Raw genomic sequence first — 18370 nt, 5'->3', positions numbered from 1 at the left:
ACAAGTCTCTTTTTTTTTATTTCCTGACATTAAATAGGACCCAATAAGATCCAAATCTCAGTGATTTTGAGGGCCAAAATCACATGACATAGGAGAGTGTGGTTTTCCCCGCCCACTGAAATGATTGACAGGTCTCATGTCTCCATAATACCACGTATACAAATGTCCACAGAGGTTTTTTTGCAAAGAACCTGAGATTAAAAGATGTTACAAGTGTCTGTGATCAGCTTCACCTCAATAATTAAATCTATTGGTTTAAAAGGTTTTTAAAACAGAGCATGTTTGTAATAAAGACAGTAAATTCACTATGTAATTCTTAACTGCTATAATCACCAAGGCCGCATGGTGTCAGTAAACGCGCATATGTGTGCGTGTTGTGTTTGACTCATCGTTTCAGAAAGGCTTGAATAAACTCCACCACAAATACATCAAATAAACTTTCTTGGTATTTCTGACTAATGAGCTGTATTTCAGCTTTATCTGTGACTTTCTATCACTGACTGCTGTTTATCTGACGTAATGCATGAGAAGCAGACATGCACATCGGAATTGTGGGCGGGGAGAAGAAGCTCATTTGCATTTAAAGCCACACGCTAAAAAAAACAACTATTAACAGCTTATTATTATTATTATTATTATTATTATTATTATACAAATGTTTGGAATAATTGATCCTTTGGTCAAAAATGTTGTAAATTAAATTACCTTTACAACAGTGATTTAATATGCATAGAAATCATATTAAACGCAAGTGTCTTGTATTTAATTTTCATGTTTTGAATCACTTGCACATATAGTAAATTATATACTTATGTAAATGAAACCGAACACTTCTGACCCGTGCTTACGGAAATATATGAAAGAAAAGGTGATAATCACATACTAAATTTAATACTATTTTTAATTATTATAATGTTCTAGCTATGGATAAATGGGTAAAATGGGTGGTTTCAAGTAGAGAAAGTGTGAAGACTTAAAGTAATTGGAGCTTCAGTGTATTTTATTGTCCTCAAATCATTATTTTTTAGTGATTATTAAGATTTTACAATATTGTTGCACTTAATGACATTCTAGTGGGCGTATTTTGTAAATCGTGGTTTAAATGTGTGATGGTCAGGGCCCATTTAAAAATAAAGTGGGAAAACTTTGCTGTTTTGATGCCTGAAAACCTTTTTTTTTTGTCGTCTTCTCATTCACCAAGGCTGTATTTTCAAGATTTCCGAGATCAAAAGAAGAGTATTCTGAAATATTAATTCTGAATCTGAATATATTTTAAAGTATAATATCCTCCTATGATGGAAGGCTTCATATTCAGCATCATTACTCATCTTCGGTCAGTTTACATCAATTTAATTTCTTTAAAAACACATTATATTAATGTAAATAAAATATTCAAACAAAGAGAATCATTTATTTAGTTAGATTACCATGCATAAATAACCATAACGTTATCTACCCTACTTGAGAAATGAAGATTGTGGTCACACTCACATTAATGTTTTAAAGGGGTAGTTCACACAAAAATCTAAAATTCAGTCATTATTCATCTTTTAATCTTGTCACACACCAAGATATTTTGAAGATTGTTTTTGGTTATTATGTATGTCAATGGCTGCTTTTTATGAGAATATCTTGTTTTGTGTTCATGAAAGAAATTCAGAAAAAGCTTACAACCATTTTAGTGTGAGTAAATGAGTGTTTCCCGTTAAGGTATCCATCTCAAAACTGGACATTAGTTGTAAATTTACCTCATATCGGTGGACTTTTTCTTTGGCGGAATAATAAAGAGGATATATATATATATATATATATATATATATATATATATATATATATATATATATATATATATATATATATATATATATATATATATATATATATATATATATATATATATATATATATATATATATATTTTTTTTTTTTTTTTTTTTTTTTTTTTATTGAAACTGTGGTCCTTGGTGATTGATTTAATGCTAGCAAGTGGCTATATTGAAAAAAAAAAAAAAACTAACAAAAAAAAACAAAACAAAGCTACATTAATACCCATGGCTGTTGATAATAAATGAAGGTTTTAAGAAGCGAAATAATCAAGAAAACATTTACAGTTATTTACAACATACTTGTCCCAAGTTCATTTGTGACAGTGTGGAGCCACAGATATTAATTTGTTTTGCTCATATACATATATATATATATATACACACACACAATAATAATATAATAATATAATAATAATAATAATAATAATAATAATAATTTAAAATAATAACATTTTAATAACTCATTTCTAATAACTGATTTATTTTATCTTTGCCATGATGACAGTAAATAATATTTGACTAGATATTTTTCAAGATACTAGTATTCAGCTTAAAGTGACATTTAAAGGCTTAACTAGGTTTAGTAGGTTAATTAGGCAGGTTAGGGTAATTAGGCAAGTTATTGTATAATGATGGTTTGTTCTGTAGACTATCGAAAAATTCTAGTCGAAATAAAACAAAGAAGATTTTCTCCAGAAGAAAAAATAAGACATACTGTGAAACTTTCCGTGCTGTTAAACATCATTTGGGAAAATAATAATAATTCACAGGGGGTTTAATATTTCTGACTTCAACTGTATATATATTATATATTTTTTGTTTTTACTGTTAAAAAGTGCCCGAAACTTACATTTTATGCTTTTACTTTTTTTTTTAAACCACCAAGAACCAATTTTAGCTAAAAAAAAATCTACTGAGGATACAGAGGAAGATTAAAAAAAACATCTTTATGAGAAATGTACCTTTTTAGTACAAAAAAAATTGGTTTTTATTTGTTTTGAACCTTTAGGACTTTTACCAGCCACACTTTTATATATGGTTTGCGAGGACTTTTAAATGGTGTAAGGTATTTTATACTCCAAAAACAGCTTATTTTATGGCCTAACTCTACCCCTGAACCCTCACAGGAAGCATGTGGCAAAATATTCATATCAAAAGACTTTTATATATATACTTTATATAATAAAAGGATTTTGAATAGAACGATACAAGGCATGTGCTCATAAACGACCTTAAAGGGATAGTTCACTCAAGAATTGTCATCATTTACTCGTTACTTGTGCCTTTCTTTTGTAGAACACAAAAAATTAGATTTAGAACAATGCTGAACAGTAACCATTGTCTTGAATAGTGTAAGATTTAAGCGTTTAAATTACAAGGATACAAGACATGTCCTCATGAACCATCTTAAAGGGACAGTTCACTCAAAAATTGTCATTTACTCAGCCTTTACCCATGTCTTTCTTCTGTTGAACACAAAAGATATTTTGAAGAATGCTGAAAAACAGTAACCATCAACTACCATAGTGCAAGTCTAAGTATGATTTAAGCGTTTTGAATTACAAAGATACAGTGCATGTCCTCAAACCACCTTAAAGGGATAGTTCACTCAAATTGTCATAGCCTTTACTTGCGTCTTTCTTCTGTAGAACATATTTTAAAGAATGCTTGTGTTCGTTTTTCCTACTATGGAAGTCAATGGTTACAGTTTTTCAGCCTTCTTCTTTGGTGTTCAACAGAAGATAGACACCCAAAGGTTTAAATCCACTTGAGGGAGAGTAAAGAGTAAGTAAATTGTCATTTTGGGGTGAACTATGCCTTTAATGGTACAACTGGGTCATACACATTGTCTTCTTAAACCACATAAACATGTACACACACAAAAGATGATGTTTTAAAGAATGCTGAAAATCAGTAACCATTGACTTCCATTGTATTAGTTTTTCCTACTATGGAAGTTAATGGCTACAGTTTTTCAGCATTCTTCAAAATATCTTCTGTGAGTGTTTTTCTTCTGTTGAACACTAAAGGTTTGGATCCACCTGAGGGAGGGTAAATAGTAAGTACATTTTCCTTTTGGGTGAACTATCCCTTTAAGAGTCCAATTAGGTCATACCCATTATCCTGTTAAACCACATAAACCTGCACACACACAAAAGAAGATATTTTGAAGAATGCTGAAAATCAGTAACCATTTACTTCTATTGTATTCGTTTTTTCTACCATGGACGTCAATGGTAACTGGTTTTCAGCATTCTTCAAAACATCTTTGAGAATCTTTCTTTTGTTGAACACCAAAAGGTTTGGATCCACCTGAGGGAGAGTAAATAGTAAGTAAATATTCCTTTTGGGTGAACTATCCCTTTAAGAGTCCAACTAGCTCATATCCATTGTCCTCTTAAACCTGTACACACACAAAAGAAGATATTTTGAAGAATGCTGAAAACCAGTAACCACTGAATTCCATTTTTATGTAAGTCAATTATTACAGTTTTTCCAGCATTCTTCAAAACATCTTCCTAGTGTTCAACAAAGGAAATACACTCATAATGGTTTGGAACCACTTAAGGCTGAGTAAATAATAAGTAAATGTTCATTTTTTGGTGAACTATCCCATTGTCCTCTTAAACCAAATGAACATGTATATACGCACAAAAGAGATATTTTGAGAAATGTTGAGTCCAAACATTAGACCCCTTTTACTTGCATAGTATGAGAAGTCATTTTTATAAATATCACCTTTTTTGTTTCTTTAAAGTCTCTATTTTAGAATATTTATGTGTATTTATTTGACGGACACGAACACAAGGACGAAATCGTGTGGCGAAAGGTCACAGGAGCGTTCACAGATCTCTGGCCCGGGAGGGAAATGGAAAAAAAAACAGAAGATGGAATTTTCCGAGTGCAAAAGTGCAGAAAGTGTTGATAGAGAATCGTTATTGTCTCATTTCACGGCGCCTTTGGAGAACAGAACAGAGGAGAAACGGACGATTTTCTCAGCGGGGAAATATTCCCCCAGGGCTCCAGAGATACAAGCTAAAAAAAACCTCTTAGATCAGCAGAAACGTATGGAGCGTGCAGTTCACGCCGGCTGAATTATAATGATCTCGCTCCTCTGCTTCTCTCTGAAACCCAGGCAAAAATATTGATCAGTGAATAATAGTGTGATGCGCTCGTCCTCCGGTATACAGAGACTCACTTATAAACCATGTTATATCAGAGATGATGAAGCGCATTGATTGGAAACAGTCTGACCTCCATCATTAGCAGTAAAGGTCAGCACCTGAAGGTCAAGTTGCAGAGATTAATCAATGAGTTTGGGTCAGATTTACCTTCATTCTGTCGGGTTGTGTGCTGACTTTTGACCTCTTTAAATCCAACGACAGCTACACTGTTAATGATTTGTTTGTAAATGACACTGTATTTAACGGTAAGATGCATTCTTGACAGTTACGCAGGGTGTCATTTAGGGCTGCACGATATTGTAAAAAACTGACATCGAGACGTTTTGTTTTTCTGCGATATACAGTGCATCCAGAAAGTCTTCTACGCTGCATTTTTCCACAATTTTTTATGTTGCAGCTTATTCCAAAATGGATTAAATTTGTTTATTTCCTCAAAATTCTACACACAATACCCAATAATGACAATGTGAAGAGTTTTTGAAATTGTTGCAAATTTATTAAAAATAATATAGCTGAAAAAAAATAAATAAATAAAATAAAAATCACATGTACATCAGTATTCACAGCCTTTGCCTTGAAGCTCTAAATTGAGCTCAGGTACATTGTTTCCACTGATCATTCTTGAGATCTTTCAGCAGCTTAATTGGAGATCCCCTGTGGTCAATTCAGTTGATTGGACGTGATTTGAAAAAGGCATACACCTGTCTTTATAAAGGTCCCAGGGTTGACAGTGCATGTCAAAGCACAAACTAAGCATGAAGACAAAGGAATTGCCTGTAGACCTCAGAGACAGGATTATCTCGAGACACAAGGCTAGGGAAGGTTACCGAAAAATTTCTGCTGCTCTAAAAAGTTCCAAAGAGCACAGTGGCCTCCATCATCCGTAAGTGGAAGATGTTTGGAACCACCAGGACTCTTCCTAGAGCTGGCCGTCCATCTAAGCTGAGTGAGCAGGGGAGAAGGGACTTAGTCAGGGAGGTGATCAATAACCTGATGGTCACTCTGTGTAAGCTCAAATGTTTCTCTGTGGAGAGAGGAGAACCTTACAGAAGGACAACCATCTGTGCAGCAATCCACCAATCAGGCCTGTATGGTAGAGTGGCCAGACTGAAACCTGGAATTTGCCAAAAAGGCATCTGAAGGATGAAATGTATTTTTTATTTAAATGGCATGTCAGCAACCAAGGCTATTTTCATGGCAGGAACAATTTAATAATAATATATAATTAAAAATTAACAAACAAATGAAAACAAATTAAGAATTTTTGTGTTAATACTTGATAAAAATTCTAAATATCTTTTCTGGTGTCACGTTGCTGAAAATGTCCTTAAGAGAGTTCATTTAATAATTAAAAAAAAAGTCTTCTGGAATAATTAAAAGCAGGACAGTCCAGTAAAATGTGATTTACAGTAAGGGGAATTTTGCAGTACAAACACTGACTAGGGTTTTCACCTTGGAGCAAAAAAACATGGGTTTTTTCCTTGTATGTCCAATACGACATCTGGTAAAAACCACTGGATCTAGTCTTAAAATATCTTAAGATTCTGTGAGATTTCAGGTTGGGTTTAATATACTTTATTATTTTCCAATGCATCCCATTCCTCTTGCCAGGCATCTGAAGGAATCTCAGAGCATAAACTAAATTCTCTGGTCTCATGAGACTAAAACTGAACTCTTTTGAGTGCTAATACCATCCCTACAGTGAAGCATGGTGGTGGCAGCATCATGCTGTGGGGATGTTTTTCAGCACCAGGAACTGAAAGACTAGTCAGGATAGAGGGAAAGATGAATGCAGCAATGTACAGAGACATCCTGAATGAAAACCTGCTTCAGAGGGCTCTTGACCTTCCAGCAGGACAATGACCCAAAGCACACCGCCAAAATATCAATGGAGTGGCTTCACAACAACTCTGTGAATGTCCTTGAGTGGCCCAGCCAGATCCCAGACCTAAATCCTATTGAACATCTCTGGAGAGATCTAAAAATGGCTGTACACCGTCGCTTCCCATCCAACCTGATAGAGCTTGAGAGGTACTGCAAAGAGGAATGGGCAAAAATTCCCAAAGACAGGTGTGCCAAGCTTGTGGCATCATATTCAAAAAGACATCAACAAAGCATTGCGCAAAGGCTGTGAATACTGATGTACATGTGATTTTTCAGTTTTTTTTATTTTTAATAAGTTTGCAACAATTTCAACAAATCTTCTTTCACATTGTCATTATGGGGTATTGTGTGTAGAATTCTGAGGAAATAAATTCATTTAATCCATTTTGCAATAAGGCTGTTGCATAAACAAAATGCTTGTTATACTTGTATATGAATACTCACCGGATGCACTGTATATTGCAATATGAACAGAAATTCAACCAAAGATTTGAATAGCTCAATTTGGAAAGAATTCATAAATTTTACATTGTTCGGGACAAATTTGTAGGACAGATAATCTGCTTAAATCAAACATACGTCACTTTATGAGTCCCTGGATTGAGTCTAACTGCGTTCAGCTACAGAAATTAAATCAAACAATCAAATAACACTGGATAGTCTTCATTATATAAAAATAAACAAATAATCTTTGTTAAAATGTCTTATTTCTTTAAATACACTTCAAATCTCACAGACATGGGCCTTAAAAATTAACAAGCAAACGAAAAACTTTCACTCTATTAAGGTTAAACTTCCCAATGTGTTCCCTGGTCAACTATAATCCCACTCAGATTTCCTAATGGATGAATACACTACAACTGAACCGACATTGCAGATTGTGACTATTGTTGATTTGGACATTGCGATATCGATGCAGAAACAATATATTGCACAGCCCTAATGTTACTGTATTTTAAAAGGAAGTATTCTCACATTTAAGTCATATTTAAGTATTTAAGTTTATTTAAAGTCATTTGAACTTGCTGTGAATCGAAATACAGTAAAATAAAAATAAAAAATGTGTGTGAAATCTAGCCAATCAAAGAAAATACAGTCATTTACCATTTGGACTTCTACAGTAAATAGATCAATTGAATATGAATTAGTTTTTTTTTTATTGTATAAAAATAGTCTGACTGAAAAATACTGTATATTTTACAGTAAAAATATACAATACTGTAAATACATGACCAGCAATATAAATGGTACTGTATATATTACTACAGTATTCTTGCCGCTTTTTTTGATTTACAGTAAATTGTTAGTGTATGATTTTATTTAGATCTTAATTTCTGTACCATGATTTTTCTAGATCTTGCATCAGCTTTTTGCATAATTAATAGCAGATATTTAAACAGATGGATTCCTTTTGTATACACAGAGTCTGTGTGCTTATGGTTGGCCATGCAATCATTTAAATAAAAAGTTGTGTATAGCTACAGGTAAAGTCAGAATTATTAAACCCCCTTATAATTTTTTTCTTTTTTAATATTTCCCAAATGATGTTTAACAGAGCAAGGAAATTTTCACAGTATTTCCTATAATATTTTTTTCTTCTGGAGAAAGTCTTTAAAGAATAAAGGCACGTTTTTAATTTTTTAATTTAAAAGATAAAAATTATCAGCCCCGTTAAGCTATATATATTTTCCATAGTCTACAGAACAAACCATCATTATACAATAACTTGACTAATTACCCTAACCTGCCTAGTTAACCTAATTAACCTAGCTAAGCCTTTAAAATGTCACTTTAAGCTGTATAGAAGTGTCTTGAAAAATATCTAGTCAAATATTATTTACTGTCATCATGACAAAGATAAAATAAATCAGTTATTAGAGATGAGTTATTAAAACTATTATGCTTTGAAAATCTTCTCTCTGTTAAACAGAAATTGGGAAAAAAAAAAAAAACAGGGGCTAATAATTCAGAGGGTTTAATAATTCTGACTTCAACTGTATTGCAAAACTATTTAATTGATTTTGAGGTAGTAAATCTAAACCATATTTTTATAGACATTATAAAAGGACTAAACATCGGACAACCATCAACTTAAAATAAAAGACTATTAGTTTTTTAAATCTGATATACACTAGTGAAGTTTGGGGGTTTAAAAGAAGTCTCTTTTGCTCACCATTTTTTAAAAATACAATAAAAACAGAAATATATATTAAAAAAATAAATTAAATAAAAGACCATTTACCATTGCTATATTTAAAAATATTATTTATTCCATACTCAAAACTACATTTTCAGCATCATGTGTATAGTTTAAGTATTTTATTTTATTGTATAGTATATATTAGTTACGCATAGGTTTTTTATAATAGCTCTTATGTCCAGTGTTGTGTTTGCATTTAAGCTTAATCCATGTAGCACTGTTGTCCTGCAAGACACGACATTTCGTTCCTCTGTATGTCCACACATGTATGGGAATGACAATAAAGCTCGACTTGACTACTCCAGTTTTGAGTGTCGCACAATACTATAGCAGAGCTGGTGCTTCAATATATTTGTAGAAAATCTGCTCTTTTATTCAATGAATAGAGAGTTTAATGGAATTTATAAACATTGAGTTTTTTAACTTATTATTATCATAATCATCATATAATCATCATCATATTAATGTCAGTCACTTGATCAATTTAGCACATCCTTGATGTCATTTATTTGACTCGATACTTTAACAAAATTATATATTTCCTAATTAAAATGAAATGGATCTGTTTTTATGTGTCAGGAACTGATTTAAGAGGATACACTCTAAAATTATGAGTTATTTCAACCCAATTTTGGTTAAAATACAGAAAAAACAACCTCTGGTTTAAAAAGAGTAATCCAAGTTCAATTTAAAAAAACTTAACCCAATACTGGGTTTGCACATATTGCAGCGGAAATAAGTATCGAACATCATTTTTCTCAGAAAATATATTTCTAAAGGTGCCGTTAACTTGAAAATTTTCCCAGATGTTGGTAACAACCAAGAAACCCATATATGCAAAGAAAACAAAACGAATTAGCTTACAAATGCAGTTATGCGTAATAAAATGAAATGACACAGGCATAAAAGTAATGAACACAAAGTAATAGAGGTGTATAAAGGCAGTGAAAGCCCAGACAGCAGCTGAAATCTCTTAAAAGACCTTCGTCATTGTGAATGAATATCAGCTGCTTTAGTCCAACATCTACATGAGCAGGAGGATAAAGATAAAACTAGGGTGGACATTTCAGCAAGATAATAATCCAAAACACAGCCAAGGAACCTCTCAAATGCTTTCAGAGAAGGAAAAATCAAGCTGTAGAATGGCCTAGCCAATTACCTAATGCGAATCCAATAGAAAATACAAATTAAAGCTCAGAAATTGATAGACGAGACTCACAGAACCATCAAGACTTTCACACTCTGTTGAAGTCTGTGAGAAACTCACACCTGGGCAAAGCATGTGGCTTCATTCTCCATATGACAGGCGTCTTTAAGCTGCCGTCACCAAAAAAGCCTTTAAAAATAAAGTAATAAATACATTTCAGTAGTTCATCACTTCCTCCTTGTGTCATTTAATTGTTATTACACACAACTGATTATTCAGATTGCTTTGTTTTGTTTTGTTTGTATTGTTTGTGTTTTTACCAAAATCTGGTTCAATTCCATGTCAACAGCTCCTTTAGAAATATTATTCCCAGAAAAATACATGAAGTGTTCAATACTCAGTTTCCCCGCTGTATTAGACCTAACGTTGAGATAAAACAACCCAGCATTTTGCAGAAAGTGCAGGACATTGAACCAAAGTGCACATCAAGCTGACTTTCATTATTAACTTTCACGCTAAACCCATTTGACTCCAGAAGAAAGGAAGTTTACGAGGGGGAGATCCGCTAATGCAGGAGGTCAGATATAGTGAAATGCAGATGGGATGCGTGTGACTCGAAGTGACTACATCGCCTCCGTATTCGTGAGTGCACATTCCCATGATTCACTCTGGCGAGTGGGAGGAGCTGAGATGACTCGAGGGAGGGGCCAAAGAGGCCGCAGAGTGGAGTGGGAGGGGCTTGAGGGAACGACACATGGAAATCAGCAGAGAGCACACTGAGGGTTAGGGGAAAATCTACAGTCTTTATTGGAAAAATATTAGTATGAGTGGAATCGTGTGATCATAATAATAGTAATAATAATTGTAATCCATGCAAATAAAGAGCGAAGGCAAGGCCCAACCATGCTCCATAAAAGTTAACAACATAACAGAAGCAGCATCCAATGGGTAGATGTGTATGCTACAACACGTCAGTACAGCAGGACATGTCTACACAAAGATACATTGGAGTTTGCTGTTCAATGTTCCAAAACAAAGAAACAATCAAAATCAAGAGGAAAATAACAAACATGGTCATGCATTACAGCCTAGTACAGGAACAGAAGGCAGAGAACCACAACCAAAGAAATAGAGACATTTCGATACTAGGAGGACTTCTACAGTGCAGTTCTAGTGATCCCTGTAAAGTGGATGACATTCGCGCTCACACAGCGCTAGCAGCGCCGCTCGGTAGCGCTAGGCTAATGCTGCGGTCAGCTCGGCAGCATGGGTAAATCAAATGAATGAGGGTTGGTTTGAGTGCTGGTCGGGTGCAGCGTGCCAGTGAAGTGCAGGGCATGTTTTGGAGTTGAAAACTAGCATATTCAATGTACGCTTTGTGAAAGATAGGCATTTGAAAACAGGTTAAGTTCTAGGCTTGTCACGAATCTGGATTTCAGTACCAATCGATAATGAAATTTTAAAAACCGCTAACATTTGAGCACGTTTTGAGTAGGCATGGGAGGATAATCGTTTTCAAGGTATACCGCAGTTTGGAAAAGTTAAGGTTTAAAAAAAAAAAGGTCAAAATTTTCTGCTATACCGTTCCTAAGTTATGTGTATGATTGTTTTTTTTTAGGACAACAGTATCTCCAGCAGAAAAGATGCCATTTTAAATTGTAAACAAATCTGTTTTTGAAACAAATGTAGTCAGCAGAAGTCAATAATTCATAATAGTAAATCACAATACCGTGAAACCGGGATATTTTTATCAAAGGTTATCATACCGTCAGAATCTTATACTGACCCATGCTTAATTTTAAACAGCGCTGATTTGCCATTGTGTTCACGTGCTCAACAGAAATGACTGTGATTGGCCATGAAAGTCATCAGTTCACCGAACTCACCGCTGTTTACTGAGTGTAACCACAGATACAGAGACTTTGGAGCGTTTTAAAGTCACGTCGATCAGCCGGTTTGTCTATAAGCTGACATACAAGAGATCCGCTGATGAATCAGAGCTTTAAAACGCTCCAGTGTCCCTGTATCTGTGGTTACACTCAGTAAACAGCGGTGAGTTTGGTGACCTTCATGGCCAATCAAAGTCATTTCTGTTGAGCATGTGAACACAATGGCAAATCAGTACTGTTTAAGAACGTGCTCAACAGCGCTCAAATGTTAGCGAGAAACGGACGTTTTTAAAATTCCAGTATCGATTGGTATCGAATTCCTGTATCGTGACAACACTATTAAGTTTATTTGGAGTTCTGTGTAAACTACAAACTGTTACATTTTGTAAAATTTATGACACCATGCATGTTTCAAGTGTTCGTTTTAAAGAGGCGAGACAACAGAAACAATAGTTTCATACAGGATTGCATGAGCACAGGCGTGTAGGGTTTCTTTACAGTGATGTCTCCACCTACAGGCCTGGCAGGCAATCGACAGCACATTTAGTCTTTCACACATGTGTGCACGTGCATTGTTTTTGGCATGTCATATCTTCTTTTTTTTTTTTAATTAGCTTTTTTTATACTTTGACATTATGCAAGTAGAGTTGTCACGATACTGGAATTCGGTACTGAAATTTTACAAATTTCCATTTCCTGCTAACATTTGAGCACTGTTATACACTGCTAATTTGCCATAGTGTTCACATGCTCAACAGAAATGACTGTGATTGGTCGTGAAGGTCACCGCTGTTTACTGAGTGTAACCACAGATACAGGAGCAAGAGCGCTCAAAATCAGCGCTGTTTAAGAATGCGCATCTACAGCGTACCAATGTTAACAGGAAATGGACAATTTTAAAATTTGTGATGCCATGCACGTTTCGAGTGTGCGTTTTAAAGACACGAGACAATCGAAACAACAGTATTGTACAGGACTGCGTAAGCAGAGGCGTGTAGAGTTTCTTAACACAGTGATGTCACCACCTACAGGCCTGGCAGGCAATCGACAGCACGTTTAGTCTTTCACACATCTGTGTGCACGTGCATCGATTTTGGCATGTCATATGTTTGCGAAAATTATCTTTTTTATAGTTTGACATCATGCAAGTAGGGCTGTCACGATACTGGAATTTGGTACCAATCGGTACTGAAATTTTAAAAACGTCCATTTCCCGCTAAAATTTGACATCACCATTGTGTTCATGTGCTCATCAGAAATGACTGTGATTGGACGTGAAGGTCATCAGTTTACTAAACTCACCGCTGTTTACTGATTGTAACCACAGATATAGGGACGCTGGACCATTTTAAAGTCACGTAAATCAGCTGGATTGTCTATTGATCTCATTCTTCAAGGCGGAAGTGCGCTCATTTTTGCGACTGTTTTAGAACTTCCGAATCAGTAGCCTATGGGAGAAATGACTAGGAATAATAAACAGCAGAAAACGGTCAAACTACTTGCTCTACAAACAAGCGTTTGAATGACAATACAGACAAAAAAACTAATATTATAATAAGAAAATATCAGTTTGCAACATCAAGCAGAAAAAACGAGCTGTTTTTAACATCTAAAAATCAATGGTAGTGAATGATACCGCAAGTGTCCAGCCAAAAAGATTCCAATGGCTGCGCCTGCTCATACACATATACAGAATAAGGTGAATAAGCTGACATACGAGCGATCTGCTGATGAATCGTGGCTTTAAAACACTCCAACGGTGAGTTCGGTGAACTGATGGCCTTCACAGCCAATCACAGTCATTTCTGTTGAGCATGTGAAGACTATGGCAAATCAGCGCTGTTTAAGAATGCACTCAACAGCGCTCAAATGTTAACAGGAAATGGACGTTTTTAATATTTGTGACGCCATGCATGTTTCAAGTGTTCGTTTTAAAGGCGAGACAACCGAAACAACAATTTCGTACAGGACTGCGTGAGCACAGGCGTGTAGGGTTTCTTTACACAGTGATGTCGCCACCTACAGGCCTGGCAGGCAATAAACAGCACGTTTAGTCTTTCACACACCTGTGTGAACGTGCATTATTTTGGCATGTCACATTTGCAAAACTTTGCCTTTTTTTTAAATACTTTGACGCCATGTAAGTGTTCCCTGCATGTTTAAAAAGCAGCGTAACTTCAACCAAAACTCCATACAAGAATGCCACTGGTATTTAAAACCATTGTTTGGGCATGGGATTTTATTTCCTTCTCTATAAGCGAATAACTTAAATTAGACTCAAATGACATCAGAACACTTGAAATATAGCGCATGATTCATTTAAACCAGAATTATTAGTGTTAACATTTACGACAGTTTTAAAAATCATTTTAAGTGAAAACTAAAAACAGCAAGATCACATAAAACATATATTTAGCAAATAATTAAGATGATTTTAGTGACAACATAAGTTGTAGTTACTTTAACTTGCACTGAAATAGGTTAATCATGAATTAAATTGAATTGGAAGTTAATAGATTCAACTTATAAGTGGTGTGTTTTACAGTAAATACTAAAACAAAGATTCTTGTACCATATTTCTTTGGTTCATAACGACATCATGCGGAGTAATAATAAGACAAGTTTTATTTTATGCAAACTTTTTCTATAAGCAACAAGGAATGGATTTAATTGGGTTAATCATTAATGGGTCACCACAGGGGGCAAACCCCACAGAGCAAAGGGTCACCGAGTGAGATATTATCGATCCAAACTCTACATAAATAATTAGACAATAAAAAAAAGCAATGTTAGTAAAAGCGTCCCAATCCAAATGTGACCGGCACAGCGCACCCTCCCAAAAAAAAGACAAGACAGAGACAGTGTTTAGGGGTCGATCAAGCCCGGCTATGATCGAGTGAGAGGCCAATGCATCCACTTGACAGAAATTTACAGCAAAAAATGTTGGTCTATCCACACTAAAGAATGGGACAAATCACAATGACAGTCGTAAAAAAGCTAAATGCTACAATGAGTTGTTATTTTCGTCAAAGCAACAATGACCATTTAAAAAAAAAAAGAAATAAAGAAGACAAGAGGATTCTTCTAGAGAAGAGAGAGTGTTATTTCTGCAGTCGGTTACACAGGAGGATATATATATATATATAAATATACTGGATGAGTGAGAGTTTGTTTGTAATGTCGTCTTCAGATGGAAAGAGAGGGAATGAGAAGAGGGAGTCACAACACAGCTAGATGCAGGGCAGGCAGAGGCTATAGCACAGCAGCGGCGGGTGATCGTTAGATACACAATGGAGGGGAACAGAGCTCTGAAAAAATGCGGTATGTAGAATCAGCCCCCAGACTATGGAACAAGGAAAAAAATAGAAACAAATACAAGCACAATCAATGAAACCATCGGTGCTAGGGCATGGCTACACAATGCACCTCAAATTACTGCTACTATTATTATAATTGCACATTTTTTTTTGTTATGGTGTGACAGTAAATGCATTAATTCTGTGTTACATACAGATGCTGGTTCAGCATGGCTATGCACCTTTAAAGTATTTACATATTGTGCTAAAAATATATACACACACGCATGTTTTTGATTGGCTCTAAAACGCATAACATCATACGAATTGAAGGTTATTGCATATTAAATATGAATGGATCTTCCCCGGTTGGCGCAGGATGGATAAAATGGTGAATTCCTGCTGTTATTATTGACACTGTAAACGGATGCACCTATTTTTTTCCATCCAGACGCGGTTGTATTTAATATTCAGGTGTTTTCTTCTCTTTTTTTCGATGATTAGACCCTAAATCGCCAATTTCATCCTGTGAAGATTATGAGCAGGTTCAGCTGAGGATATTTTGTGCCACTGCAGCTGCCCATCAGCACACTGACTGCTGAAGCCATGTTTAATTATTCACAAACAAAACCGCACACGGCGGAACGGATGTGAGGGAATTTAGCGGATCGTAACGCGTTATTTACACTGCAACATGGTAAACGCAGAGCAAATATAATATGACGGTTGTGTTAGTTACATTGACGTTACGCCGTTCATTGTGACGCGCCCCAAATGAGTGTTAAACGCAAGACATGTATATGAATACGCACAAACGCGTAGATATTACACTAACGTTAAATAACGTTACATATGGCATCTGACAACACAAAGGATGACGCGAACGAGCGCGCTACGCGTTTTTCAAACTGTCAATTTATCCAGCGACTTCAAACACAACACACGTCCAACACGAGACATAATAAGTATATATTTGTTCTATAACATTGCGTTAGTGGACAAAATCGCTCTGTGTTTGTATTGGAAAATACGCGACGCTCCGACAGGCCTTTGATCACATCTGCGCGTCCCTCACGCGCGCACCAGATCAGACGCGTTTGTTTACCGCAGTAAATAAGGCACAATTACCTCTACTTCTGACGGAACCGAAGACGGGAAGAACCAGATATCCGACGTGCACTAACACCATCCTGGCTCCTTTGTTGCTGTGCTGCCCATGGACACCTTCGCCTTCCAATACGAGACCATTCAAAATGCAGCCCAGACGGCAGCTGCCCGCACACAAAGAGAACGGCAGCCAATCAGAGCGCACGCCGCCGCTTCCTGTGGCTGCGGCCGCAGCCAATTAGATCGCTCGGCACGGCGGCAAGTCTTTTGTGAATTAGCTGTAGGGGGTTTGACGTGCTGGACGCGGCGGAAACGCGCAGCTACTGAAAAAACGCGTCAAGAGTTCTGAACTATGACGTCAGCGAGTAAATAATAATGTGGAAATTGTATATTAATACTAACAAAGCTCAAAGATAATCAAGGTTATGTAATTGATCCGTTTTCTGTTACATCAGTATTACATGTTAAATACACATAGTGTTTATTCATACCACAAACAGTTATATAATATAGAATATAGAATATTCTGATTTTATATATATATATAAATATATATAAACAGCCTGAGGTATCAAGACATTTGTGCTGCCCATTACATTACAAACCGCAGGAGAGGGCAAATTCTTCAGCAGGATAGCGCTCCTCATACTTCAGCCTTCACATCACAGTTCCTGAATAAAAAGAAGGTCAAGGTGCTCCAGGATTGGCCAGCCCAGTCACCAGACATGAACATTATTGAGCATGTCTGGGGTAAGATGGAGGCATTTTAGATGAATCCAAAGAATCTTGATGAACTCTGGGAGTCCTGCAAGAAGGCTTTCTTTACAATTCCAGATGACTTTATTAATCAGTGATTTGAGTCATTGCAGAGATGTATGGATGCAGTCCTCCAAGCTCATGATGGAGTCAGACACAATATTCATTCTGTTTCCACTGCAGCATGACTTTATAGTCTATACTTTTGTCTAAGTCAGACATTACTGTCCTAAATAATTATATATATATACAGTGCCCAGCATAGATGAGTACAACCCTTACAGATATGGATGCTTTACAACAATATATATGCGTATATACATTAGATTAGTCAATACCAAAGCCAAAACTGGGACTAATTTAATAAAATAATTTAAGATTATTGTGCAAAATTGACCAAATTCTTATTTTAATGAATAAAACAGTTAAAAACTGTTTTGTTTAAATGCACCAAAATATAACATTTATATTCAACTGAGAAATTTATGCTGTGTATTGTGTGTGCATAAATACACGAATGATATTCATTCATTCATTTTCTTTTCGGCTTAGTCCCTTTATTCATCAGGGGTCGCCACAGCGGAATGAACTGCCAACTTATCCAGCATATGTTTTACACAGCGGATGCCCTCCCAGCTGAAACCCAGTACTGGGAAACATCCATAAACAGTAATTCACACACATACACTACGGCCAATTTAGTTTACCCAGTTCACCTATAGTGCATGTATTTGAACTGTGGGGGAAACCGGAGCACCTGGAGGAAACCCACGGCAACATGGGGAGAACATGCAAACTCCACACAGAAATGCCAACTGACCCAGCTGAGACTCGAACCAATGACCTTCTTGCTGTGAGGTGACAGTGCTAACCACTGAGCCACCGTGTCGCCACAAATAATAATAAAAAATTCTTAAATTATAAAAAATCAAGTTGTGACAGAGTATTCTGATCTTAAAACAACAACAAAAAAACATTTATAAAAACCTAAAACCAAATAACACCTCAACAAATATCCAACAAAATAACATGGAGTGGGTTTCCTCCAAGTGCTCCGGTTTCCCCCACAGTTCAAACACA

The 18370-nt window shown here is 35.7% G+C and overlaps 1 protein-coding gene across 1 annotated transcript in view; it reads right to left on the bottom strand.

Annotated features, from left to right (window-relative positions):
• ark2ca (arkadia (RNF111) C-terminal like ring finger ubiquitin ligase 2Ca) overlaps positions 1-16712 on the bottom strand; it is a 33604-nt gene extending 16892 nt beyond the window's left edge. The window contains exon 1 of the mRNA XM_056446801.1: positions 16556-16712. Coding sequence (XP_056302776.1) covers positions 16556-16616 — 61 coding nt within the window. The 5' untranslated portion in view covers positions 16617-16712. The remainder of the gene's footprint in view (positions 1-16555) is intronic.
• Positions 16713-18370: the final 1658 nt, after the last annotated feature.

The sequence above is a fragment of the Danio aesculapii genome, chromosome 21 (genome assembly GCF_903798145.1).
Source record: "Danio aesculapii chromosome 21, fDanAes4.1, whole genome shotgun sequence".
In the NCBI taxonomy this organism is placed as follows: domain Eukaryota; kingdom Metazoa; phylum Chordata; class Actinopteri; order Cypriniformes; family Danionidae; genus Danio; species Danio aesculapii.
The sequence above is the reverse complement of the archived record's forward strand: the minus strand, read 5'-3'. Positions and strand labels throughout refer to the sequence as shown.